Here is a 27,618-nt window from a genome sequence, read left to right on the forward strand (position 1 = left end):
TTCATATAACCACATCTTGAAATTTTCATTGTGAAATTAGGAATGTGTAACTTTCTTGTATAATTTTCTTTTTCTTTTCTTTTCTCTAAAAAGTTCAAATTGGAATGGAATGCATATATTGTAGTGACAAAATGATTTTATATTTTTGGATTCATCAAAATTGGTTGACTTGGGAGTGGGGGTTCTCATGAGGTGTTCATCATCATTTTAAAAGCATAGAGTCCAGGTTGAGTTTCTTCTCCCTTTGCCTTATTTCCTTAAAAGTTATAATAACCAAAAAAGTAAGCACAAATTAAGTTTTGGTTCAATCTGTACTGAATATTACTTGCATTGTACATGACTACTTATATCACCTAGTGCACATTGATTTCTTTTAGTACACTGTACAACCATGCTTTAATTACATACCCCATGCCTATTTTTGGTATGATAAAAGCCACAAATGGGGTCTTGATTAGGTTAGCATTTATTAAATTTAACTAATTTTTCTTAAGGATAGAAAAGAAAATGCTATATTATGAGATATATGATCTTAATGTGAGGATTAACAACATATAAATCACATAATAATCATTTAAAGTCATGTGAGGTGGCTACAAATATCATCATGTTCACACTTTATTTGCTATGCTCAATTAACATTAAGAGAGCCTTCCTAATTATCTGTAGGTAAAGATAGTCTTTAACTTTAATCAATTATGTCGGGGAATGACTCTAGGTTAAAAGTCAAACTTTCACCATGATAACATGCACTCCTGTCTCCATGTCTTCTTTTCTTTCTCGGTGTTCAAAGATTGACAAATTTGACTTACTATGTAGTTGGAGTGGGAAAATGAATTCCATACATTGACTGATTACTCATTAATCTTAGAAAAATGCCAAACATATATGATGGAAGCCAGTGCAAATTCATCAGCTGAAAAATGTAACAAAATTTAAACAAAATTTCCACCGAATTTTAGATGAGCAAGCATTCAAAAAGTAAATATTTATTCAATGAGCGATAGTAATGTTATAGTATTATGTTGTTATTGTGACACCAATCATGCGCGTCGATTTATAATTTTTTTTTTGTATTAAAATTGGTAACAACTCTAAGCTATAAAATATGATGTGGTTGTTATTATTATTACACAATTTTTTTTAAACAGCTGTTGAAATGACATTTTCATAGACTTAAAAGGCATTAGACAAAGGAATGACTGTAAGCAATGGGATAATCATGTTTCTGATTCTACAAGCCACCGTAAACCAGTACTTTCTTAGAAGAATCAAGCCCTTCTCATCCTAATGGACCCACTAATCATCCAAATCAAAGCAATTTGTGTGCAAGGCATATTTCATAAATCAAATTAATTGTTGCCCAATGTCCTCAAAATCACATGCCAAGCAGTAAGCAGAGTAGATAAAAGGAAAGGTCTATCGATAAGGGCTATGTTTTTTCAGTACCCCTATGTGTTTATACACATTTATATACATGAACCCAAAGACAGAAGGGTTTTCACTTAAAGGAATCAGATCTGACAACATATTTATTAATATTAGCTACCATACCTCTCCTACGAACCACCAAACCTACCTATCACTTAAAGATGTGAATAAAAATCCTAGGTACAACATCAATGACATTAGTTCAAATTGGAACTGGCAAGTTTTGAAGTTATGGTTATGCAGCCTCAATATTGGGCTGGATTTTGTCCCGTGCTCTTAGAGACAGACTTAGGACTTAGAGTTAGGACTTAGGAGGACGGTTCTATTGTTGGTTATATGCGGTGGTTCTGACCTCTAGCTCTACTACTACTTAATCGCTTTAGGGAATTTTTTTATTTTTTATTTTTTATGCTCTTACTGGGTAAGACAAAAAAAAATTATTTAAAAATTTTTAAAAAGCCAAGTTGTTTATTTTGAGTAAAACTGGTTGACTGAGCTTAATTTGTTTTAGATTTACTATTGGTAATTGTTGTTGTTGTTGTACTAATTTGTTGGACTTACATATTTTGTTTTAGATTTTAAATCTATAGATTTTTTTTTTTTTTAATGGTCCTACAAGGAGAACTACTGGAGCTGCAAACTTTTTTACAAATTACTGGTATAGTGAGTGATTATTGATAAGTAAAAAAGTAGTGTAAGTGGTGGGTCAAGTGCAAACCAATATGAATTTGCTACCTCAACAATTTGTAAAAATGTTATAGAAAAGTTTGTGACAATAATATTACTCTTAAAAAAAATTAATGATATTATTAAAGGGGGGCAAAGTGTAACTTTATAGAACAAAATTGCTAAAATTAGTACCGAGTATATACTTTTTTTTTAATTCATCAAAGCATGCCTCTGTCCTTAAGTGCTCTAGTATATTGAATGAGATACGAGATCAATACACACACAATTATTCTAAAATATATGCCAAATGTTGCATATGTACTGCCTCTGTACACTAGAGCATCGAGTGCAAGTCAAATCTCTCAATTTCTTTTGCATAAAGAGCCCATAAAATTTTCTTTAAGCACAAAATAAATTTGAATATGATTATGAACACAACATGAAAGATTTGTAGTAAACTCTTGAATTAGTGATATATTTAAAGAATTTTGTGAGGGAAGAGACAAGATTAATCATCTTGATAACAAAACACATTCAGATCTTGGCCGGGGATTTACATCTAATAAATTCATGCAGATGGGTATGAAAATGTTTTTTACAACGCATTGAGCCATTGGAAAAATAAATAAATAAAAGACTATGGTTAAGAAATGTATGAATCCAATTGACATTTAATAATTACCTGGTCCAACTTTCTCTTGCTAATTGGATCTGTTTATTCAGGGAAAAGAAAACGCATACCCAGTATTTTATGGCCCAATTGGAAATTGTGGAAAGCCCACTTCAAGTTGTGGATAATTTTCTGGCAAAGTACCTCATGGGTCAATTCTTGGAAAACACATTGCCCCATATTTTTGTGACAACTGACAAACACACAGTGTACCCATATGGCATGAAAAGCAAAACTGAAGTGAGAATTAAATGGTGTGTCTCTTCAAGGACGGTGCATTGGATCATTATTGGAAATTGTCATATTTGAGCATCACATCTTAACCCAACATTTGTGCTAGAGCACCTTAATTTCCCATTAAATTCTGAACAAACATTGTAGCAAATTGAATGAAAAGAATAAATAATGTAGAATTTGTTGGGTATGCTGAATAAATGATACAAGATCAAATTAAAATTTTCCATTGAAATGTAATTTTATTTTATGTAGGGTCATATGTTGTGAGATAAATAATTTATATGTCAAATGTTTAAAATATCTTCTCTCTAAATAGAGCTTGGTTCAGTTAACAGTAAATGCTAGTTGATGTTACAACCATGCTTGCCAAGACAATTCTCTCAACCAAAAAGACAAAGATTCATATTTTTTTTCTTCTAGTTTTGCGTCCCCAGTTTCCATCCCCTAAATCAGTAAATCATCCCAACCAAACTGACACATAAAGTTAGAACTTAGAACGGGCTGTTTCACCTGAACCTTTTCATGAATATTTGAGCTAACTCGTTACCTTTTGTGCATCATTTACATGATTGTAAATTCATCAAGTTGTTTATAAACAACTCTAGCTCAATTCAGAAAAATATATGTTTTTTTATTTAATTTTTATTTAACAAACAAGTCAAATTGCTCAAACCTAAATCTGGGCTAAACTATTAAACAAGTCAAACTCAAATATAATAATGTGTTTGTAAATATGAGACTCGATTTAAATATATATAATAATTTTTTTTATATGTATACTTATATAAACTCGAGATTGGAATATATAAGCTTATAAATAGATTCATATGATATTAAAATAATTGTTTATAGGTTGTTGTTGATATAAACAAACAATTCGAGGTGCAAATTCATAAATTTGCAAATGGGTAAAAAGTCTGAATAAACTTTGATTTCAATATATTTTTACCCAACTCAGTTTTACTAAAACAAAATAAACCAACAGCAAATAAAATTATCCAGATATTTGGTGTCAAAATCCAAGTCCAATTTTTTCCCCTTCACACTTTCACACTTTCATAAAATGAGACAGAGTTTAGACAAAATAGGCAGAGTGGTAGAATGATAGCAGTAGAAGCATTTGATTGATTGTCGCCGCGCGTGCACGACATCCAAGCGTAAGCAGCACACACCACAGCAATAATGTACAGTGTGAGTACAATAAGTAGTACTGAGTAGTAAAGTAAAATGGAATTGGTATAGTATAACGGAACATATGCGAAAAAGTGGTTGATTCACTTGACTGTTCAACAGCTTTGGAAAAAGTGGACCCTGGTTTAACTACATTTCGGAAATCGCTTTCTAGTTCGGTTTCCTTTAGGTACTGGAAATAACTATTCCAACACTATGCTATTTATGCTTCTTTGTACGTATCACTTGAACACTATTGCATTCACTAATTCACAATTTTTATTTTATTTTTGAAATGGGTGAATTGTATTCATGGAGATTTGATTGATAATCTCTTATTTGTATGTTTTGGTCCTTAGAATGGGTCTGAAAATTGATAGACCCAAATTACCTCTTTTTTTAGGGGGAAAAAAAAAAAGATACAATTTTTCCTATAATAAACTAATCTGTAACCCAGAAAAGACTAATGGGTATTCTAGGTCATTTTCTAATGTATTTATTGTTCATTTAGGAATATTTTATTTAAGTTTTTGCTGAAAATGTTTTACTATTAAAGTATACTTGTATTTTTAAAAAGTGATCGAAATTGAAGTTTTAAAAAAATGTACATAAAAATTAAAAAGCAAAAGGCTAGCTTTTAAGCTAGTCCCAAACACACTTAAATTTCTTAATGCTTCTCTCATTCAATCTCTTATTTTATATATATTACATCAATTTTATTCTTGAAGTCATGGGTCTAAAAATTCTACAATATTATATAACATATTTCAAAATATGACCTTGATGTGAACTCATTAGTCATTAAAGCAAATAATAAAGAGTTTTTGTGAATGTAAAGTACCCCCATAAACACCTTGTTGCAATTTTTTTTTCCCGAAATCTTATTGTGGGGTTAGAATCTAAATTAATGAATACTATTAATAAGAGCATTCACAAAAATGAGCTAAAAGAATTAGTTTTTAGCACCTTAAAAACTTACTTTATTTATTTTAACACCTCACTTTACAATACACTCAACATCAAAGATTCTATTTTAACATACAATAGATTAAAACAATATAAACAGCACAATAAAATAATATATCCAACAAAATTAACACCAGCCACAACCACCATCACCATATCCATAACAACCGCTGCCACAATCATGGAAACCACCACATAGCCACAGTCACCGTCACCACCACCCACAACCGCAACCCTCAACCCCACCACAATCCCTAAAAATTACAACCAACCACACCCAAAACAAAATAACCACCCAAAACTACCATCACCATCACCGCCACCCATAACCCCTACAAATTGGAAACCCCACCACCCAAAACCAGATCACAAACCCACATCACAACCACTGATCCAACCCACAACCCCCACAAATCACAAACCCACATCATAATCACCGATCCAGACCAAGAGCGAAAATATGGAGGCTTTGGGTTTAGTCAAAGAGAGAAGAGACTAGAGAAATTGGTTGGAAATTTGTGAGAGACAATAAGAAGAAAGTGGCTTTGGGTTTGATTGCAAGATGGAGAAGAGAGGTATCTTGGGTGAAAGAGATGATTTCAATCAAGAGGGGGGAGGGGATGGGCTATGCATGGGCGAAAAAGAAAAAAAAAAAAAAAAAAAAAAAAAGATAGGTATTGTACGCATGAACCGAATAAACAAATATTTTTTGTTTATAACTTTCAGCTACACTTAGAGCACCCATACTAGATGTGGGATATGTGCCAAATATTTGGCACATATCCCACACCAAATCCAATTTTAGCCTATTTAGTAGATGTGGTATATTGGTTTTTTTTTGCAACATTGAACAGTACCGTGGCAAATTTGCCACGGTACGGAAGAGATGTGGTATATTATTTGTGGTTTGTTTATTGTGTTGATGAGTAGTAAATATTATTTTAATGTATAGAATTGAATTATAAAACATATGATAAATGGGATATTGTAAAATGATGTGGTAAAATAATAAAGTAGGCATTTGATGTGGTAAAATGGCATAATTTTTGGAACATCTGCTACGGATGCTCTAAACCGTTAGAAATAGTAGCTGAGAGTTAAAAAAATTTTAAGTATACCATATTTGATGTAGGGTGTGTTTTAGTGTTTTGAGGGTTAAAATAGCATTTTACATTTTAGCAATGAATGCTCTAAATAATAGTGATAAAGCTTTATGGGAGTATAAGAAAAACAAAAAACGAATGAAAAAGAATTGGTGGGAAGGTAAGGGAATTTAAGATAAATCTTTTATTACTCCGACAACAAAATGAATTTATATAAATATGTTTTTCATCAATAAATGATAAAAATGATCAAACATTGGGGAGCGGGAATTCGAATTTATATGTCTCCATTAAAAGTACAAGGAGCTGCCAACCAACTCTTGTTTTCTTTTTTTCCCTTGAGATTGAACTATTAATTTATTTTGCAACAATAGTGTTGTTGAATAACTTTTATTCATCTTAAAAAAAAAAACACTAGATTACATTCTTTGTTCTAAAGGGTAAAAAAAAGGTAACCAAAGGTTGCGTTTGTTTCGGTGGTAAAGGAAATCAGGAAAATGTTTTACACCCTTGAGGGTGTTTGGGAGTGCATGAAAATTCGGTTAAACTGAAAATGAATTTCAGTTGACCATAAAATAGACAGCCTCATGCATGAAAACCAATTACACTTGTATTTTACCTTCAAATGATTTTCGGACTCAGACACCTGAAGAGGAATCCAAATCTTCTATTCCACTTTTTCTGCTCCACTCTATACTTCACCAATAAAAGCTTGTCATGTGTTAACATAATTAATTAAATATTATCATTAATTAATAATGGTAATATTAATAAGTCAATAATGAAAAGTGTGACAGAAGATTTGGACTCCCCGAAGAGAGAGAGAGAGAGAGAGCAAGAAGAGAGTACAGAGAAAGAAGACATGGGCCCCGACCGAGCAAGAAGACCCATCCTCACCAGACTCACACCCAAAGAAAGAAGACCCATCCCTCAAGTCGAGCAAGGAGAGGGTACTCCGCCGACCCATCCCTCATCCTCACCTACCCATCCCACTCCGCCGACTCACTCCTCATTGTCACCGACCCAGTGAACGACCCACCTCTAAGCCAATCGAACCGCCATGAGCAACCCACCCCTAAGCCGAATTGTCCACCGTGTGAGCAACCCACTCCTAGATCGAGCCGCCACCTTTAGATCGACCCACCGTGTCCATGTCACCACTACCGTTGCCACCACCAAGTCACCCACGAACCGATCTCTCTCTCTCTCTCTCTCTCTATCACTTAAGTCCCTCTCTCACAATTGGTCTTGGTTTAATGATTTTTTTGTTTTGATTTTTGTTTTTTTGATTGTTTATATATTTTGATTATCTATAATAATATTTGTTTGGATCCTAAGAAAATATGAGAAACATGATAAAAATGAGTTTTCTAGAGCATTTTCAGGAACACAACCAAACACTAGAAAATATTTTCCAAAGTATTTTTTGGAATGCAACCAAACACTTGAAAATATTTTCCTTTCTCAAAAATATTTTCTCCTACATTTATTTTACACTCAAAATTCGATTTATAAGTTACTATTTTTCACTTAAACGTGATCCCAATAACACTTTATCCACTGAACTCGCGCCTGCGGAACAAGAGATGGAATGAGGCATGACTGGATTTATATTCAATGTTCTTAGTTACGTCTCCCACCGCCAGTCTTTCAGACAGTGCAAGAACGCGCCAAAACACTGAGCGTGGGCACCACTTCAAGTCAACCAACCAAAAACCTAAACTGACATGAAACCGCCTTATATTATTAAATGACGAAAACACCCCCACCACCTATTTGGCTCACTGGTCGAGAGAGAGACACAACCTCCCTCTGCAACCCCTCTGCAACAAAGTTACCAAACAAACAAAAACAATTTCTGTGTCTCTCTCTCTCATAGTATTAGTACACGTCGACAGGTTTCACGAGAAAATGGCTTGCCTAACAACCCCTAGCATTAATGGCATTTACTACTTTGCCACTTATTACTACCTCTCATCCTCTTTCTCCTCCTACTCTAGGCTCCACAACTGTATAGAGTCAAACTCTTCAACCACAAACACCAAAACCTCAGGTTTAGGCTTAGAGTTCTTTTTTGTTCTTCTTCTTCTTGTTTTTTCTATGTGCTCCGCCTTGTACGCTATTGGTTCGCATTTCGTCAACCTCGAACTACTCAGAACCATTACTATTACTATTTTATACGATACTTTCAAACCCATATTTTTTTTAATCCAGGTTTGAGCTTTTTTTTTCAACTTTGTCGTTTCGTTTTCTTTGTTTTTACTCGCTTTTTTGTATTGTATCGAATTTGAAAATTTTTAAGATTCTCTATCTTTCTCTCTCTCTCTCTTTTGAAGGAATGGTACTGAAGTGGGAATAGTTTATACATTGGTCTCTGTTTGTTTTTCTCAATGTCTGTGTTTATGGGTTTCTGATATTCCATGTTCAGAGTGAGGAAAATTTTGATTTTTTTTTTTTTAGAATTCTATGATGTCATTCTGTGATAAAAAAAAAAGGTGCTACATTGTTCTGTGTTTGTTTTTCTTCATGACTGTGTTATTGGGTTTCTCTTTTTCCAGTTGCAGAGTGAGGAAAAATGTGTATGTGTATGTAGTTTTTTAGTTTTATTCTTATTTTGAATTCTATAGTGTCATTTTGTGATAAAAGGTGCTACATTGTTCTGGGTTTGTTTTTTTCTTCATGACTGTTTTAATGGGTCTCTGTTTATTCCAGGTTCAGGGTAAGAAAAAAGATATCTTTATTTATATATTTTTATTTTGAATTCTGTAATGTCATTATATGATAAAAGGTGCTACATTGTTCTGGGTTTGTTTTTCTTCATGACTATGTTAATGGCTTTCAGTTATTCCATGGTTAGAGGTTAGAAAAATTAATTTTTTTTAATCCCCCTTTTGAGTTTTGAATGCTATAATGTCATTTTGTGATAAAAGGTGCCACATTGTTTTTCTAGTTTTGCTGGGTTTTTTAAATTTTAATGCTCATTTCTATAAATGGTAATGCTGAGTGCTTTTGTTGAGAGCTAATGAGATTCTGTGCCTTTTTTTGTTGGGTTTGTTTATATGTATCGTTTTGTGACACTATTTGTTGAAATATTTTGGTTAATTTTCTCTATGTATATGGTTCTGGGCGTCTGGAAATATTGAACTAGTAAGATTTTATACCTGTTTGGAGTGATTGGATGGGTTACTGGGTATGACTGAGTGGATTATTGGGGGTCTCTTTTGATTGTTTTCTTATTGATTTTTCTCTTGCAGGTGCTTACTTGTAGGTATTGATATTTGAGTTTGGGATTTGAAGTTTGGTGAGAACTTTAATTTGATTTATTTTGAAAATGAATGATGGGAGGAGACATTCTGTTGATATTCCTATATCAAAAACTCTAGTAGCATTGAGGAGAGTGAGATCACTGAGGGATCCAGCAACTAATTCTATGAGCAAATTCTCTTCTTTGGTTGACAATGTGAATTGGGAAACCAATTCGAGGAACGGGATTTCTTTGCAGTTCATGAATGATTGCCACCAGGGTGGCTCTGATGGTTATGGTACTTTGAGGTCAAAGAATTTAGGCTTATATGGATTGAGAGAGGATTATGTTGATGATTTTGAATTAAACTGCACTTTGGGAAAATCCAAGTTGGTCTTACCTGAGGAATCAGGTTGGGGAGGAAGGACAGGCCCTCCCAATAGGACCAAACAGGTTGAAGGATTGGACTATTGTGCATCAAATCAGGAAGAGGTTTATGAAAATAAATCATTGAGTGAAAGATATTGTGAAAATCATCGCGATATTGGATTGGACTTGACATACATAACACCCTCCATCAATTGCTTGGAGGATGTTGATTCATGCAATGAACCAACCATAGGATCATCACAAGCAGAAAAAGCAGATCATATTGTGTCAAAACAAAAATTTCTATACAAAAATCAAGTGAAATCCTTTGGGGCTGTGGGTGATGTTACAAGTTGGGTAGGTAGTCCATGTCTATCTGCGAATGATGCTGTTTCAGGCCATAGTGCAACATTATTTGCAAATGAAGATGTCGCAGATCACAGTCATCATGGGTGTGGGATAAGCTGCTGTTGGTCAAGGTCTCCCAAATTCAGAGAATCATATCTTTCTTCTGATGTAGAAGAACATCCCTTGTTATCTGGGGACTTAGATGGACCCGCTCTTTATGGAAAGAGGAGCTCAAAGCAGATTGGTCATGAAATCACTCCATATTCAGAAACTCCTAGGTGTTTGAGTCAGAAATTCAGGCCAAAATCTTTTAATGAATTGGTTGGACAAAATGTAGTGGCAAGGTCTCTTTTGGGTGCCATCTCCAAAGGAAGGATAACATCATTTTATCTCTTCCATGGTCCACGTGGTACGGGAAAGACCTCGGCTTCTAGGATATTTGCGGCAGCACTGAATTGCCTCTCATTGGAGCAGCATAGGCCATGTGGTCTGTGTCGAGAATGTGTTTTAATCTTTTCTGGAAGGAGCAGAGATGTTAAGGAAGTGGATTCTGTGAGAATAAATCGGATGGACAGAGTTAGATCCCTTGTTAAGAGTGCAGTCATCCCTCCAGTTTCATCACGGTTTAAGGTTTTCATTGTTGACGAATGCCACTTATTGAGGGGGGAAACATGGTTGACTGTTTTGAATAGCCTAGACAGCCTTTCTCAGCACGTTGTCTTTGTAATGATTACTCCTGACTTGGACAAACTGCCCCGAAGTGCAGTGTCACGGTCCCAAAGATATCACTTTCCAAAGATAAAAGATACTGATGTTGCAAACAGATTGGAGAAAATTTGCATTGAAGAGGGCATTGACTTTGATCAGGCTGCTCTAGACTTTATTGCTTCCAAATGCAATGGCTCACTTAGGGATGCAGAGATGATGCTTGATCAGCTGAGTTTGCTTGGTAAAAAAATCACAATTACATTGACCTATGAGCTTGTGAGTGCTGGGCTATTGTTTTGTTAAATAGGCTTCTAGAGCACGTCTTCTCGTTCAAAATTATAATAGAATTCCCCTTTGTTGTTGTTGTTGTTTTGCAGATTGGGATTGTTTCCGATGATGAATTGCTTGATTTGCTGGATTTGGCTTTGTCATCTGACACTTCAAATACTGTAATAAGAGCCAGGGAATTGATGAGGTCAAGGATCGATCCTATGCAACTTATATCACAGCTGGCAAATCTCATTATGGACATTCTTGCGGGTAAAAGTCAGGAAGGAAGTTTTGAACTCAGAAGAAAGTTTTCTACTCGGCACACCTGTAAGTGCTGTATATTGTCATTTATCGTATGGTCATCATACTGTACAAGTTGCTATATGATCCATGTTTGGCTTTCCCATAGATGGATCCTATCAAAATATTTGCAATGGATATAAGTTGCTACAAGAATTTTTGATTTGCCATATACATCTCACTGGCTGATATTTTGGCCCACACTTGTTAATTATCTAGTTCACTGAGTATGACCACTTAATTTATGCCTCCTTCCTTTTATATTTCTTTTTGTTTGTTTTTTTGTTTTAAATGAAGCAGGGCCACTTCATTTAGCCTCCCCTGTTGAGTAAACCTTGGATACACGACCTTGCGCACAACGTCACAAGAACCGTATATCGGATAATCTTAGGACTCGAATGGGGAGGCCTCACAGGGGGTTCCCATGAGGCCAACCAATTGAGCTGACGTGTGGACCCATTTTATTACTTGGTGCTAGAGACACAAATAGTGTTTCTACATATAGCTTTGTTGACAACCAAATATCTCTTTAGGAAAACAGTATCCACTATTTTAATATAAATTGAAGATGCTGTTTTAATTGTGGTGGTAAACAGCATCCGGTATGTGTTCGGGGTAAAGGGCTGATACAGAGTATACAGTCTATGGTCTCTAACTCTGTTGATTTAGTTTATCGATACTTTTCCTTTCATATAGATTGAAGATGCTATTGTCACTATTGATTTAGTGAGTATACATAGTGGTTTTATCATGTTTCCACACTCTGCATATCTTCCAGCTATTATCATTTGCTTATAGCCATATGGACTGAGTTCTTGCAATTTTGTGTGTCATAGCTGAAGCCGAAATGCAGAAACTGAGCCATGCATTGAGAATACTTTCTGAAGCAGAGAAGCAATTGAGGATGTCTAAGAATCAAACAACATGGCTTACTGTAGCTCTTCTACATTTAAGCTCTATGGAGTCTTCTTCCTCGGATGCTAATGATTCAAAGTTGTGTTTGAGAAATGCACGGGAGCAAGGTGAGAATCATCACAATTATTGGTTCTTAACAAATAGCTTTGTTGTTTTTTCCCCTTTTTCTGGGTTGGGGGGGGGGGGGGGGGGGCGGTTGATAAAAAGCCACAGTTTAGCTTGATTAGACTTTCATCTTCAAGTTTGCTCTTTTTTGGATGCAGATGGTGATTTTTGCAGTCCATCTTGCAGAGGAGAGGGTTCAAAATATCTTGCAACTTGTTCATGCGATGACTATAAATCAAATAAATTGGGAATTCAGGAGGATTGTAAAGGAACGTTGGAATCCATATGGAAGAAAACCTCAGACTTGTGCCAGTCCAATTCACTGAAGAATTTTCTTAGGAAGCAAGGGAAGTTGTCTTCTCTTTGTGTTAATCAAGGTACATCAATCTGCTAATTTTTTTACCAGAAAACTAATACGTTTATGCAACCTGTAAATTCATATCCTAGGAAAATTAGTTGGGGTATAGGTGGCAAGTGGTGATCTTAGCTTTGGTTCAATTAGGAGATTTATAAATATTACTCACGAGATGGACTGTAACAAAAAGAAAGCTTCTACGTCCTTGCTAGTGGCTTTTATTATGTTGAATCAATAAGAGAAATGAAGGACATGCTAAAGGTGGTGCACATGAATTCAATCTTGTGTAATGTGATGCCAATGAGCTCTAGCTGCCAAATATCCAAGTTGTGCATTAATTCTAATCGCATTTCAACAGCCCATTAATGTATGCTCTTGAAATTTATTTGAAAGGGGAGAAAAATTGCTCCTTGAATAATATTAGGGTCCCTTACTATTGATATTATAAGACGCTTTTACTAATATTATTAATAATTCTTCCAATTAAATCTATTTATTTATCCAAAAAAAAAAATTTAATCTAAACATTTATCATTGATGCATCTCTAAGAAAAATAAATAAAATTAGAGATGGACAAAACATCCAAAAACTCCCAAACCATTGCGTTTTTTTCAAGACTTGGCTCATCCTTTTGACTATCACCACATAAGCAATATACTCTCTACAAATGATATCTGATTTTCCAGAAACATTTGCCTGGATATCACAAAAGTATTTTGTAGAAGTTCATTATCTGTGAAACATATCAAATAAAAGGGGGTGAGGGGTGTTGGGGGGGATAAACACTTTGGGGAGGTTCCTTGAGTAATTAATATAATATATAGAGACACAGTTTAACCCAAAAGTCCTAAGTCCAATGGGTATGTGCTAAATTATGTTATATTAACCACTTATTTTTTTTTTTATCTTTATTCAATGTGGGACTTCACTCACACATGTAACTCAACAATCTCCCCCTCACGTGTAAGTCTCTGCCTCTCTGTGGGTTTCAAGACCTCTCTGTGGGACATGAACAAGTCCTCAAGACCTCTCTGTGGGCTATGAACAAGTCCTATTTACTCCCCCTTGCCTAATGGGCTTTTCACTTCATCAACGCATCATCCATGGGTCTCTCGTACGCTATCCATGGGAACCACGTGTCAACCCTACACACACATCCATGGGAACCCCACACATCCATGTCCATGAGAACCTCGCACCACACCATTATTTAGCACCATTAGCAATATTCCTTTGTTGGGCTTTTCTTTTTTTCTCCAAGATCTTTGTGTGTGGGCCATTTAGACTTTCTCTGTCCCCACTGGGTAGGGACCATGAACACCTCACCACCTTCGCCGCACACTACCATGGGCTTTGATACCACTTGTTGGAAGGATAAACACATTTGGGAGCTTTCTTAAGTAATTAATATAACATATAAAGACACACTTTAACCCAAAAGGCCTAAACTCAATGGGTATGTGCTCAATTATGTTATATTAATCACTCATTCTTCTCATTTTTATTCAATGTGGGACTTCACTCACACATGTAATCCAACAGGGGGGAAGAAAAAGGAAGAAGAATGGGTGTGAGGGTGTGGTGTGTGGTGTGTTCTAGACCCACAGACAGAGTGCATGCTTTATGTTGAGATGAAACATGTATACTTTTAATATCAGATGTCAAGAATGTTCTATCCAATAATAGTTGAGCTCTACCAATCATCAAAGTATTGTGACATTTGACTAGATTGTATATGGAACTACTTGTAGTATCAGGTTTAGGTGGATGAGTTGTACACATCTCTAGAGTTTTAATCTAGGAAGCACGTACATGGACACGGGTATGGTTACGACACAACGACATGAGCAATTTTTGAAAAATTACAACATGAAATGGCTGGTATGACATCAGAATGACACGGGTACGACACCCTAAATAAGAAAATATCTCTGCTTCTTAGGTTTTAATTAGGGGTGGAAATTCGTGTTCACAGGTAGGGTTCGTATCATGTTGAGCCATGAGTATTCAGTTATATTGGTTCACTCGAACCCGACCTATTTAGTTAACGTGTCAAGAATTCTCAACCCTATGACCTGTTTATTAAACAAGTTGACCTGACATGGCACATTTAACTCGTTTAATTAACAAAGTCATGTAAAGGTCAATACAAATAACTTGTTTAATAACATGTTTGATTAATAGGTTTAACCTGAATAACCTGTTATCAATTGCCATATATCTAAAATTAAAATACAATTACAACCATAAACATAAGTATAGTAATAAACATATAATTATAACAATAAATTAAGCAATAATAACAAAATAATAATAATAAAAGCTAATACATTTATAAGCTAAACGGGTCAAACGCATTCACCTGTTGAATACAAATAGAGAACCCGTTTATTAAACGGGTCAACCATGTTGACTCGAATATGACTCAAATTTGTTTAGCCTCAACTCATGACCTGTTAATAAATGGGTTAGTCGTGTCAAGTTTTCTGGTTGTACCAGTTTTAATATAGAAACCCAATTTAACAATACCTTTATCTTTGGTAGTTGGTTTCAGCTACATGTATGTTTTGAACCATTTTTTTGGTCTTGTCATTTCACCTATTTTGGACATGGATCTTTTTCTGACTGAAATAGTGCATGTACATGAAAATTGTTCTCTTTTCATCATCATTCATTGTTTTGCGATTCTGAGGATTGTAATATGCGTCTTGCTATGTCTGTTTGAGTAATGGCTTATTTATCATCCAAATTTCAGGTATTGCAGTAGCTGAATTGGAATTTCACCATCCTAACGATACATCTAAGGCTGAAAAGTCATGGAAAGAGATTGCAAGTTCACTTCAGTTTATACTGGGTTGTAATGTAGAGATTAGGATCAATCCTGCTTCTTATGATTCTGATCCAAAGTATGCCAAAGTTAGGAAGCCATCTTTTAGTTTGTTCAGTTGTTCGCGCAGAACGCAACGGAAGTGTCAAACATCCACTGAACATGGAAGTGACTCAGACCAATTTGATTATACCTCTGAAAAAACTATGATAAGAGATAGAGCTATTCTAACCTCTTCCTCAGATGGGGGTTCTCATATGCCACACAACTGCTGTCACAAAACAGAGGTGGTAAGGACTTTGAGAAATAGTGAAGGAAATGCACTGAGCACAGGGACAGCCCCAACCTGCAGATCATTACAGAATGATATGCCAAAAATGTCTATGTTAGGAGTTGATTCTTCAATGGAAGAGGGAAGCAACTGTGGAAGCCAGGTTTTATTTGTTCAAGATCCAGAGGATCAACCAAACTGTTTTCTGAGAACACTGAGGCTTCAAAAGAAGTTGCGCTCATCAGACTCTTCTCAGATTGTCTGTTCAGGTATCGAAAATGAAAACACGCTTGCATTGTCTATCCCCAGGAAATCATCTGTTGAAACTTGTACTGCAAGTGATGATAATGTGTAAGTGGTTCCTCTATTCTCTATTTCAGTGCCTTTGCTGCTTGTGTATGCACAACCTTTGGTATGATTTGTAAATGACACAGACTTAAAGTGCCACTCTTCCATCAGAGCATACTGAAATAGAATGATCAATGCCTACTAATTTGAGTAAGATAAAAGATCCACAAATGGATTGAATTTACAAAGTAGTTTATTTGTACATGCGAGGGATGTTTAGGCCATTGCAATTGCCCTTGCCAATTGATAACAACTCATTAAACTAAAATTTATTAAGAGTAGCTTAAAGGAGACACCATTAGGTCTGTCCTGAATGTGGCTATCAGCTTTTTTTAGGGTTTATTATCATAGAAGAAGGAAATTTTTGTGGCCACATGCCCTCTAATAGTGTTTATATTCTCATTGAACAACCTATTTTCCTGTGGCAGACTGAGGAAGAACTCAGATGTGCTTTGTTGGAGAACACCCACTTTTCCTCATGAGAAGGTAATTCTACCAGAACTCTAACCCTAGGGAATGTCTTGGATTAGAGAAGAAATAAAAATGATTTTTTTTCCTTTTTTGGACACAAACCAAAAAACAAAAGTGAGTGCAATAATATTAATATCTATGGCCTATGTCAAATATATAGTAGTTGGACTTGAAAGTTAAATATGACCAACAATGCTTCAAATACCACAAATTTCACCATTTGTCAAAGTGTCAGATTGTGACTAGTACAACATCACTTTTACGAGAATTACTATTGATGTTAATTTTATTGTATACAATTCCGAACCTCTCATCTATGTGAAATTTTTTGTGAATTATTGAATTATGACCAGATGATGTGTTGATGTTGCAGGGCTGGCAGCCAAGGCATCCAAGACAAGGGTCCCACTTAATGGGGTGGGTACTTCCCTGTGCCACTGCTAAGTAGTTCTGCAATATAGGACAAGATGGCATTAAATTTTGATTGCCGCATAGGAGGCAGGAGCTTCATAGATATTTATATCTTGCTCATTTTTTTAAAAAATTATATTGCAAAACCTTTTGATGCTCCATGCGAGCTCTCATATAAGGCAACAAAAAATATATATAGAGCTAACAAGTTCTGATTTCAGTAGTCATGTCATTTTGTGGAACATAAAGAAATAGTGTACGAGGCCCAGGAGTAATATAGCATTTCACAATTGCAAATGTTGAGCGATGTCACAAATGGTTACAAGTCTCATATGGGCTAGAAATGATTGCTAATTTGATGTAGCTGCCTAGTTTATTAGGACTTATGAGAATATAATTCTGCCATAGGAACAGGCTCAGCAAATTGAATATGAATGTGCAACGATCACTTTCTACAACTTTCTACAATGTGTGATGTGCCTGGTCCAGTTGGATTTCTCAAATTTTATGCTGATTCTGGCCCAAATTCATTTCAAATTGGTGTCCTAGACTCCTAGTGAGTACTGACTGCGGACATTCATCTGAACTAGTTGATAACCCACGTAAGGGGGAAAGTTTAACAAATTTTTTTTTTTAAAGAACTATAAATTGAGGTCAAGCCTTAATACGATTGTAAGTGGCTTCCATTATAATCGATAGATCGCGTGTTCAAGTTTGAGAATTAAGAGGGAAACAAAGAGGGTCTACGATTCTTGTGATGGAACAATGCCGGCATTATTTATGGTGTCTCCTGGCTTGAACCCCCACCCAAGGTGTTAATATTTGACTTAATGCAAACATGACATGATGTTAACATGCTAGCGTTTATATTTAACGGGTTCAAATTAGATTTGAGTTGTCATGAGATCAATTTGAGTTTGGCAGTGAAACACGTTTGAACCTGTTCGACCCATTTTATTGAAGGTTTTACCCTTCAAAACTTACGGTTGTAACTATTATATTTGGGTGGTTGGTAACTTTGTTTGAAATTTAGCTATATACTTATACATTCTATAAAATATGAAAAATTGCTAATAGGTTATTTGTGTCAGCATTGTTAGTTACATATGTTTACCTTCTTTTTTTTTTTTTTAATATAAGAAAGTTGTGTACTAGTTTTTGGGTAGACTATTTCATTTTCTGTCCATGAGACACCCTAAAATCTCCATGGACTGATATTGCGATTAATCAAACCTTTGCCTCAAACCAATAAGCCTACCACCCAAATAACCCCTTAGGGTAGGTAGATATGTTAACTTTGCCTCAAACCAATGAGCCCACCACCCAAATAACCCCTTGGGGTAGGTAAATATGTTAACTTGACTACGTTACTCATTTATTAAGCGAATTATATATGCGAGAATTGTGTCAATCTGTTTTTTTTTTTTTTTTTTCCTTGATAATTACAATGGAGAATGGAGGATTTGAATCATAAATGTCATATAAATATTAGGAGATATCAACTTGTTTAATAAACATGTTGCATGTTGCAATAGGATTAAGAGACCATAACATAATTAATAAACATGTGTTTACTTATACTAGTTTGGGAGGCAACCTAAGGTACTACACTAAATCACTGTACCTTAGGTATTGCACCTAATGCAATTGTAATAAATGGTTAAAATTGAGAATTGGAAAAAGGAACTTTCAACTTCAACTATTAAATAAAATCCTACGCGTTACTTTCCCACTAGAAGTATACTATTCACGTAGGTTGAAAAACGTTAAAACGGGTTTGTTCAAGAATAATGCTTGAAATGCAAACTATTTTACAAAAAAATTTATAAATTGCCGATTTGGTAAGTGATTGTTCAAGAATAATGCTTGAAATACAAACTATTTTACAAAAAAATTTATAAATTGCCGATTTGGTAAGTGATTATTGGTAAATGAAAAAGTGATATTAATAATGGATATAAATAAAAACCAATAAGAGGTTGGCCACATCAGTATTTTGTAAATATATTGTAAAATAATTTGTAGCTGTAGCATTATTCTTTATTAAATATGGACATATATAAAAGATAAAAAAATTTAACGCAAACCCATTGCTGTCATAGACTCAAGGTGAGACACAACACATATAAAATATTAAAATAATCTTAAATGAAACGTATGCCCTCAAAGGCAAACATAAAGAATTAGCTTTAACTTTTATTATTATTTTAAAACAGTGCTCCAACAAATAATATTTTCACAACAAAGCCTAAGCGATAAATTATTATTGATTTCCATTTACCTACCATTAATAGCTTGGCACCTATTTTTACTTTTTATTGTAAAATTATTGTGAAAATGTTGCGTCTTTGCTTTATTTTTTATTTTATCAAAGAAAAATGTTAAACCCACAAACTATTTTACAATTTTTTTTACAAACTGCTGATGTTGTAAGTGGTTATTACTTATTAGTAAGTAAAAAGATAATGTTTGTGGTGGGCCTCATGAGAACCTGTAAGAATTTGTCACATCAACATGTACAGATTGTAAAAATGTTGTAAAATTGTTTGTGTCTTAACATTACTTGTGAAACTCACAAAAAGTTAAACACAAAAGCTGCCATAACCTATTGCCATGCTTCACCACAATAGTAATTGTAAGCGAGAATATATATACTAGCCTCTAAGCACGTGCTCACGTGCATGCTTAGAGGCTCTTCTATTTTTATTTTTGTTGTAAAAAAAATAATTTGTATTTATTATCATTTAGATTTTTTTTTAATTTTTCAAACAAATAAAAATGATAAAATTTAGAGATAAGCCATTATTGCAATTTCTTTTTTGAACATGAAGGGAAAAAATCCTAAATTTTAGGAATTCTCTTTTTGAATTCAAAATGAAATTTATTATTGACATTTATGTCCCTGTTTCTAAATGAAGTTACCATTCATTAATGAGATTATTTTTGAATCACATAAAAGTCCAGTTAAAAGAGGGGAATCCTCTTATGAGTTGAGTTCAAGTTACACCTAATGTAACTTTAAACAATGTTACACCGCCCAATATTTTGTAATTGGATGCGAATTTTGACAAATCCACCATTAGATTGCATTATTTTTGTATATTCTCTATTCTTACAAAATTTCAAGGTGATCGAATTTCAATAGCTATGTCATCAATCAAATGTTTAAATTGAAGTTTTTGTACTTTGAAATAATACATTAAAGATAAGTTTATGGATCGAATGGTAAATTACATCTAATTGGCATGAAAATTGACATCCATGTTAAGAATATATAGAATATGTAATTCAACGATTGGATTTTCAAAATTTGAATTCAATAATAAGTTATTGAGTGGTGTAACATTACTTAGAATTGCATCAGATGTAACTTAAACCCAACTATATATATATATATATGCTAAATGCTTACATATTTTTTATATAGTTGGTAGATAGAAGTACATGACATGTGAATGTGACTAACCACTATACTTTGATGGAGAAAATGGGTTTTTGCCCTTTTTTTTAAAAAAAAAATCTAGCATTTTGCCCTATTTCCCAAACTAATTAGGGAAATGCCCATTTTTTAAAACTCGATTTTCTCAAAATCGAGTTTAAAAAAAAAAAAAAATTCTGGAACCCTATAGTAGCGTTTTAAGGAGCCTATAGTGATGTTTTAAGGAGCCTATAATGGTGTTTTGAAACTCGAGCTCTATGAACTCGAGTTCCATGCAAGTTTTTTTTTTAACCTATAACTTGAGTTCATGGAGCTCGAGTTCCAAAACACTATTATAAGCTCCTTAAAACGACACTATAGGCTCCTTAAAATGCCACTATAGGGCTTAACTCGATTTTAAAAAAATCGAGTTTTAAAAGAGGAATATTTCTCTAATTAGTTTGGAAAATGAGGCAAAATGCTAAATTGTTTGATAGAAATAGGCCAAGGCCAATTTTGTCCATACTTCGATTTATTGTGATAATATTGTTTACCTAACATTTCTCCTTTTTATATATATATATATATATATATATATATATATATATCTTTTTTAGGAGAATGTGAAATATTCATTCAAGAATGAAATTGAAGTATAACTCTATTTTGTCCTTTCAGGGACATCCAATACAACGGGAAGTCAAACTCTTTTTATATATCTAACACTTTTATAAAAAAAAAAATCTTTTTATATAGTTAGTACTTTGTAGATAGAAAAGCACACAACACGTGAATATGACTAACCACCCTACTTTGATTCTTCTCCATTATTCACCTTTAAAAAACAAAAAAAACGTAGTAGTCTCTCAATCTACGTTCCACACCTATATATTAATATTCGCACCTTTGACACTTCAAACAAAACCTCCAACACTCCACACCTCCCCAGTCCCAAACTCCCAACAATGGCGCTCACTGTCTCCAAAACACCAACAGGCAGCGAATACAAAGTCAAAGATATCTCCCAAGCCGTCTTCGGCCGCCTCGAGATCGAGCTCGCCGAAGTAGAAATGCCAGGTCTCATGTCCTGCCGCAGTGAATTCGGCCCATCTCAACCCTTCCAAGGCGCCCGCATCACCGGCTCTCTCCACATGACAGTCCAAACCGCCGTCCTCATCGAGACCCTCACCGCCCTCGGCGCCGAAGTCCGGTGGTGCTCATGCAACATCTTCTCAACCCAAGACCACGCTGCCGCCGCAATTGCCCGTGACTCCGCCGCGGTTTTTGCATGGAAAGGCGAGACGTTGGAACAGTACTGGTGGTGTATGGGGAAGGCCTTGGACTGGGGCCCAGGTTGTTATATTATGCTTTAAGATGATAGGAAAGGTGACGTTAGGAAGAAATAGATAGTTAGATAAAAGGAACACGGCTTGTGTCTAATGGAAACTACACGTTGGATGGTGGACACGTGTTCAAGAGACTGGACATGCTGGATGTGTGTCCAGTCTCTTGGACACGTGTCCACCATCCAACGTGTCCAATGGAAACTTCCACTTGACACAATCCATACCCGATGAAAAGTAATAAAAGATTAGTACGATGAAAGTTTGTCAACTTTAATATTGTGAAATTTTGTTTGTATTATGCTTCTTCTTTTTTTTTTATACAAGTGTTATGGGTCATAATAAATTTTAGGGGTTAAATTATTATTAATTTTAATTTAGACCAACTTTTGAATTTTTTTTTATCCATTAATAACAATTAGTAACAACTTGATACATAAAATTTATTGTAAAAAATATTGTGGAATTAATCTTAAAATATTGTGGAAGTAACAACCTGATACTTAAAATTTAATTAATACTATTAAAATAAAAGAAATAATCTTATTAGTTAAAATTTGGGGGTCTTTTTCTACTTGGCAGCCTTAGGCAACCGTCTTATTTTCCTATGTCATAGAGCCGGTCTTGGTAGGAATCAACACGTGGGATTTAAAGAAGAGGTAAAGTGAAGACAAAGATCAAACTTTGAATTTTCTGCACTAATACAATATTAAATCATGGTGAGTTTTATCACTTACCCATTATACTAATACAGATGGTGGGCCAGACTTGATTGTGGACGATGGTGGAGATGCAACTCTGTTGATTCATGAAGGGGTGAAAGCTGAGGAAGAGTACGAGAAGAGTGGGAAGTTGCCTGATGTGAATGGGTGTGAAAATGGGGAGTATAGGATTGTGTTGAGGATTATCAAAGATGGGTTGCTTGTGGACCCCACTAGGTATAGGCGGATAAAGGAAAGGTTGGTTGGTGTTTCGGAGGAAACTACTACTGGGGTTAAGAGGTTGTATCAAATCCAAGCTAATGGGAGCTTGTTGTTTCCTGCTATTAATGTGAATGACTCTGTCACTAAGAAGAAGGTATGCTTTGTTTTGAAATGAGGATGATTTAGATTTTGAATTAATGATGAAATATTATGGTGGTTTTTTTTTTTTTTTTTTTTTTTTTTTTTTTTTTTTTTATGCTTTGTTAATTAGAAATGGGGATTATTTAGATTTTGAATTCATGATAAAAATTATGTTTATGTGGATTTTTTTAGATTTTTAAATGGGGATGATTTAGATTTGAATTGTGTTTGTGGATTTTTGCTAAATAGAACTCGGTTTTGAATTCATTGTTATTTTCTACCATTTATGATTAGCAAATCATAGTGCTGAATAGACATGCCAAACAATCAGGTTAATTAGGTTACGGGTCTAAACAAATCGGGTTAAAAACAGGTCATTTTAAATAGGTTGAAAATAGGTGAGGTCCATCGGGTTGTGGGTGGGTTGGGCTGACCCAAATTTTCTCGTGAAAAAAAAAATACTTTTTTTAGAAAACAAATAAATGCCAAAATTTTGAAGAGAATTAATCAAATCAATCAAGGAAAGAAATTGCACCTAATACCCCTTTTTTTTTTCTTGTTAAGTGGGCATCTACTATTATTAGATTATTTGCATTACTATTATATATGTGAAGGGGGAAAAAAAAAACAAACAAACAAATCAAAAAGCATAAAGGTTTCCATATCCTTTCAATTCTAATAGTTTTGAGCATGACTAAAATTCTTTACAATTATAATAACAAAATCTTTCAAGTTAATAACTCACAGTTAGAATGCTTTTAATAAAAATTTAAAATTTGAGAGAGAGATAGACTGTAAGGAGCACCAAAAAGTATATATTTTAAATTTACACACTTCAAATTTATAGTTCACTAATGATATGGACTTTTGGACTTTTTTCTTTTACTTTAGTTGTGTTTTGTGCTAGTTAGACTTAGTGTTACTAACTTAGTCTTAGTATTTAACTATACTACTTAGTATTTAACTTAGAGTTAGATGTTTAGTAATGTAGACATGTGGTTGTAGATTCTTCTGTATTTTTTTTCCTTTTATTTAATATTTTTTTTTCAATAAATGGGGGCATGGCCATTGCCACTGGTGGCTACTAAATGACTAGCTAGGTAGTTCCAATGTAGTTCTTTGTGACTTTATGTCTATACACCTAACACATTGGCATGTAGTCTAAGCATTTTTTAGGGAAAAAAATTGGTCGGGTCTTGGGTTAGCTAGGTCAAGTCAGGTTAGCCCGCAAAAACAAGCGGGTTGCAGGTTGGCCCATTTTTATATGGGTTTAAAAAATTAGGTTCAGGTCGAGTCATCAAATTTTAGCCTGTTTTACCATGTTTAGTGCTAAAGAATAGCTAACAAGAATAGCTAACAAGAATAGACACAAGAAAAATATACTATATTTACAATATTTTCACAACAAATTCTAAGTAATAAGTTATTATTGGTGGGCAAAAAACTAATTTAAGTGATGGTTTCAAACTAGTATCAATAACAAAGTAACACCTAAGATTTGTAGTGAAAATATTGTAGACATAACACTTCTCATAAATACGTATTGAAAAATTAGGGACCAATGACATGATAATTCTTGAAAAATTAGAACACAATATGGACTACTAATTAATTAATACATATCATTAGATTTGTTTTATTTATTTTTAGGCATCATATTTTATGTTTATGTTAAGTTTTGAAAGTATATAACAACTATCAAAATTTATATAAACATATCTAAAATCAAAGGAATTTTTAAAAATAAAATATGTATTTTTCCTCCCTAGTCCCAAAACAGTGAGGACATGCACGCAATAGTAACACACATGCAAGAGTATCCTTGGGGTGTCCGGGTTGGGCCAGGGACACTCACTTTGCAGTGTCCCTTTTTTTTCGATGAATCAAGACTTTCTTAAACAACAACTATACAAAACATTAAGCTTCCTTCCTGATAATATCATCAAAACAAGAAGGAAAACTACCCTATACAAAAGAACCAAAATAGTGTCCGTGTACCTTTTGGGTAGAGATGGAAAGTAGTGGTTTTTTTTTTTATGGGAGGGTTTTAGCTTGAAAATATTCTGATTTCTGTTAGGGTTTTCACTTCGGTATACTGTATTGGGTCCAGTTCTTTGAACATTTTATTATTCTAGCTCCATTGGTCGGTCTAATCATGCAGTCGTTGCATTGTTGTTGTTGTTGTTGTTGGTTTTTTTTTTTTTTTTTTTTTAATATGTAATCTTGATATTTACAGTCAAATAGCATTTCAACTTCCATGGTTTTTGTACCTGGCGGGAGGAAGATTGCAGTGTTAGATTTGTAGTTTGTACAGTTTTAATTAATGTAGGTTTAATCTATGATGCATAGAGGTGAAAAAAAGGTAGGTCTTTTATTTTTTTGGTTTGCTTCACAAAGATATTTTTTTGTTTTTTTGGGCCACCTTTTTAAAGTTTATAATGTTCCGTTATGATGATGTTACTGCAGTTTGATAACTTGTATGGATGTCGACACTCACTCCCTGATGGTCTCAAGAGAGCCACCGATGTCATTATTGCTGGCAAGATCGCTGTTGTCTGTGGATATGGAGATGTTGGCAAGGGTTGTGCTGCTGCTCTCAAGCGAGCTGGTGCTCGTGTGATTGTGACTGAAATTGATCCAATTTGCGCTCTGCAAGCCCTTATGGATGGCACTTCGGTCCTAACCCTGGAAGATGTTGTCTCAGAAGCTGACATTTTTTTGACCACCACAGGGAACAAGAACATCATCATGGTTCATCACATGAAGCAGATGAAGAACAATGCAATTGTGTGCAACATTGGTCATTTTGACAATGAGATTGATATGCATGGTCTGGAAACTTACCCCGGTGTAAAGCGCATCACAGTCAAGCCACAAACTGATCGTTGGGTGTTCCCCGAGACCAATAATGGTATTATTGTTCTTGCTGAGGGGCGTCTTATTAATTTGGGTTGTGCAACTGGGCATCCCAGCTTTGTTATGTCTTGCTCTTTCACAAACCAAGTCATTGCTCAACTTGAACTTTGGAAGGAGAGGGGAACTGGCAAGTATGAGAAGAAGGTGTATGTTCTACCCAAGCATTTGGATGAGAAGGTTGCAGCCCTGCATCTTGGAAAGCTTGGGGCTAAGCTTACCAAACTTACTCCTGCTCAAGCTGCATACATAAGTGTTCCTGTTGAAGGTCCTTACAAGCCTCCTCAGTACAGATACTGAGTGAAAAAAGCTGGGGAGTGCTAATTATTTGTATTATTGTTTTAAACTTTGTTGTAGTTTCATTGTTTGAACCAGGACGAGCTATCTGGTTAGCGTTTCTATTCTGTAATTTAACAAGTTTGTCATTTAAATGATCAGATCCTTTGTTCTGTTCTTGAATTTGAGCACTATTGTTAAGATTGAGCCCCTTAAATTTTCTTCATATTTTTTTTATTTGCACTGCTACCAAATGGATACAGCACCACTTTGAAATTTCTGTTCTTTTTTAATGAAGGTTTGTTAGATCTTTAAAAACAATATAGGATCCAATAACAATTCTATTGCAATAGTTTGATTCTCTCCATTTGTTTCTAAAAACGAAAACTGAAAGCTCGATTATGTGTTAAAACACAAAAGCTTGTTTAGACCCTCAATTAAAAATTACGGCTAGATTGCTTTTATTATAACTTATCTAAGTATGAAAACAAGAGTAAATGTAGTGCAATCAACCGATACTACTCTAGTGCATAAATATGAACAACAAACAATAAAAGTAAAGCACAAGAGTAAGGGAAGAGAGATGCAAACACAAGATAACATGACGATGTGTTATCGAAGAGAAAACCGAAGAATTTAGCGAAAAATCTCTCCGCCGCCCTCCAAGCGGAAAATCGATCCACTAGACAATAAGTTGGAATACACGAATAATAAGAGATCCTTCAAGCCTAATCTACTCAATATACCTAAACCCTCCAAGCTCTTCCTCCAACAAGGCTTCTCGGAATCGTGTCTTGTCTAGCTTTTCGGATCCCGCAATACGCCCGATTGCATCCACCAAGCCTTACTAGCTTCTTTTGGCAAATCCCCAAAACTTCCCAAACTCCAAAACACTCTCTACACTCTGATTAGGAGTGGGTTGTGTTTGGGTACAAATCTCCTCTCAAGGTATGATAATGAGAGAAGGAAGGAGAAGAGGCTAGAATGATTTCTCATTAAGGATGAGTAGCTCTCTCTCAAAAAGATGGGTGTGTGTATTTTAGAAAACCTATCTAGAGTTTTTCTCTCTGAATGGTCACCTTACAATTTGTGTGGGTAATGAGGATATATATAGTATGGGTGAAGGGTAAGAAAGTCATTCTTAAAAATCTTTCAGGCAGAATGTTTCGCGAGTACCTCGCGGAAAGGCCTTACCCGCGAGACACTCGCGAAACTAACAGCCTAGCACAACTCTTCAGCTTTCAGTCATGTGCCTCTCACGTGACTATTTCGCGGGTTAGCTTCTCGTAAGCTTCTCGCGAAATCTAGTTGATCTTCAATTAAGCTTGAGTCTTCATCAACTTAATACTAAACCCAATACAATAAAATCCTACAAAATATAAGGAACAAAATAAAAGCAATTACAACATTTTTTG

At 34.7% G+C, this 27,618-nt stretch overlaps 2 protein-coding genes across 7 annotated transcripts; both read left to right on the plus strand.

Annotated features, from left to right (window-relative positions):
* The first annotated feature begins 8,087 nt into the window (after positions 1-8,087).
* LOC126702612 (protein STICHEL-like 2) lies at positions 8,088-17,412 on the plus strand. 6 transcript variants are annotated; one of them, XR_007647802.1, is made up of 8 exons: positions 8,088-8,460; positions 9,501-11,191; positions 11,293-11,512; positions 12,322-12,507; positions 12,643-12,882; positions 15,617-16,228; positions 16,736-16,793; positions 17,152-17,232. XR_007647802.1 is itself a non-coding variant. In XM_050401361.1 (8 exons), exons 2-8 carry the CDS (start codon positions 9,578-9,580, stop codon positions 17,224-17,226), a joined length of 3,087 nt encoding a protein of 1,028 aa, XP_050257318.1. In that variant the 5' UTR covers positions 8,090-8,460; positions 9,501-9,577; the 3' UTR covers positions 17,227-17,412. The 6 variants fall into 6 exon arrangements, 5 of the variants coding, with proteins under 5 accessions (XP_050257322.1, XP_050257318.1, XP_050257321.1 ...); XM_050401361.1 differs by having other exon boundaries at positions 8,090-8,460; positions 15,617-16,310; positions 17,152-17,412; XM_050401364.1 differs by having other exon boundaries at positions 8,095-8,460; positions 12,664-12,882; positions 15,617-16,310; positions 17,152-17,412.
* Positions 17,413-21,531: 4,119 nt separating this feature from the next.
* On the plus strand, positions 21,532-26,376 carry LOC126703398 (adenosylhomocysteinase-like). Its single transcript, XM_050402351.1, has 3 exons — positions 21,532-21,960; positions 22,705-23,027; positions 25,481-26,376. The coding sequence occupies exons 1-3, from the start codon at positions 21,573-21,575 to the stop codon at positions 26,225-26,227; spliced, it is 1,458 nt and encodes a 485-aa protein (XP_050258308.1). The 5' UTR covers positions 21,532-21,572; the 3' UTR covers positions 26,228-26,376.
* The last annotated feature ends 1,242 nt before the right edge of the window (positions 26,377-27,618 follow it).

The sequence above is a fragment of the Quercus robur genome, chromosome 10 (genome assembly GCF_932294415.1).
Source record: "Quercus robur chromosome 10, dhQueRobu3.1, whole genome shotgun sequence".
Lineage (NCBI taxonomy): Eukaryota > Viridiplantae > Streptophyta > Magnoliopsida > Fagales > Fagaceae > Quercus > Quercus robur.

What these genes read in the sequence shown, in the direction of transcription:
- LOC126703398 (XM_050402351.1), top strand. Translation starts at nt 21,573, where the DNA reads ATGGCGCTCACTGTCTCCAAAACACCAACAGGCAGCGAATACAAAGTC. An exon ending in GGCCTTGGACTGGGGCCCAG is followed by an intron (nt 21,961 to 22,704) that starts GTTGTTATATTA and finishes ATACTAATACAG; the next exon opens with ATGGTGGGCCAGACTTGATT. An exon ending in ACTCTGTCACTAAGAAGAAG is followed by an intron (nt 23,028 to 25,480) that starts GTATGCTTTGTT and finishes ATGTTACTGCAG; the next exon opens with TTTGATAACTTGTATGGATG.
- LOC126702612 (XM_050401361.1), top strand. Translation starts at nt 9,578, where the DNA reads ATGAATGATGGGAGGAGACATTCTGTTGATATTCCTATATCAAAAACT. An exon ending in TTACATTGACCTATGAGCTT is followed by an intron (nt 11,192 to 11,292) that starts GTGAGTGCTGGG and finishes GTTGTTTTGCAG; the next exon opens with ATTGGGATTGTTTCCGATGA. An exon ending in CCACTTTTCCTCATGAGAAG is followed by an intron (nt 16,794 to 17,151) that starts GTAATTCTACCA and finishes TTGATGTTGCAG; the next exon opens with GGCTGGCAGCCAAGGCATCC.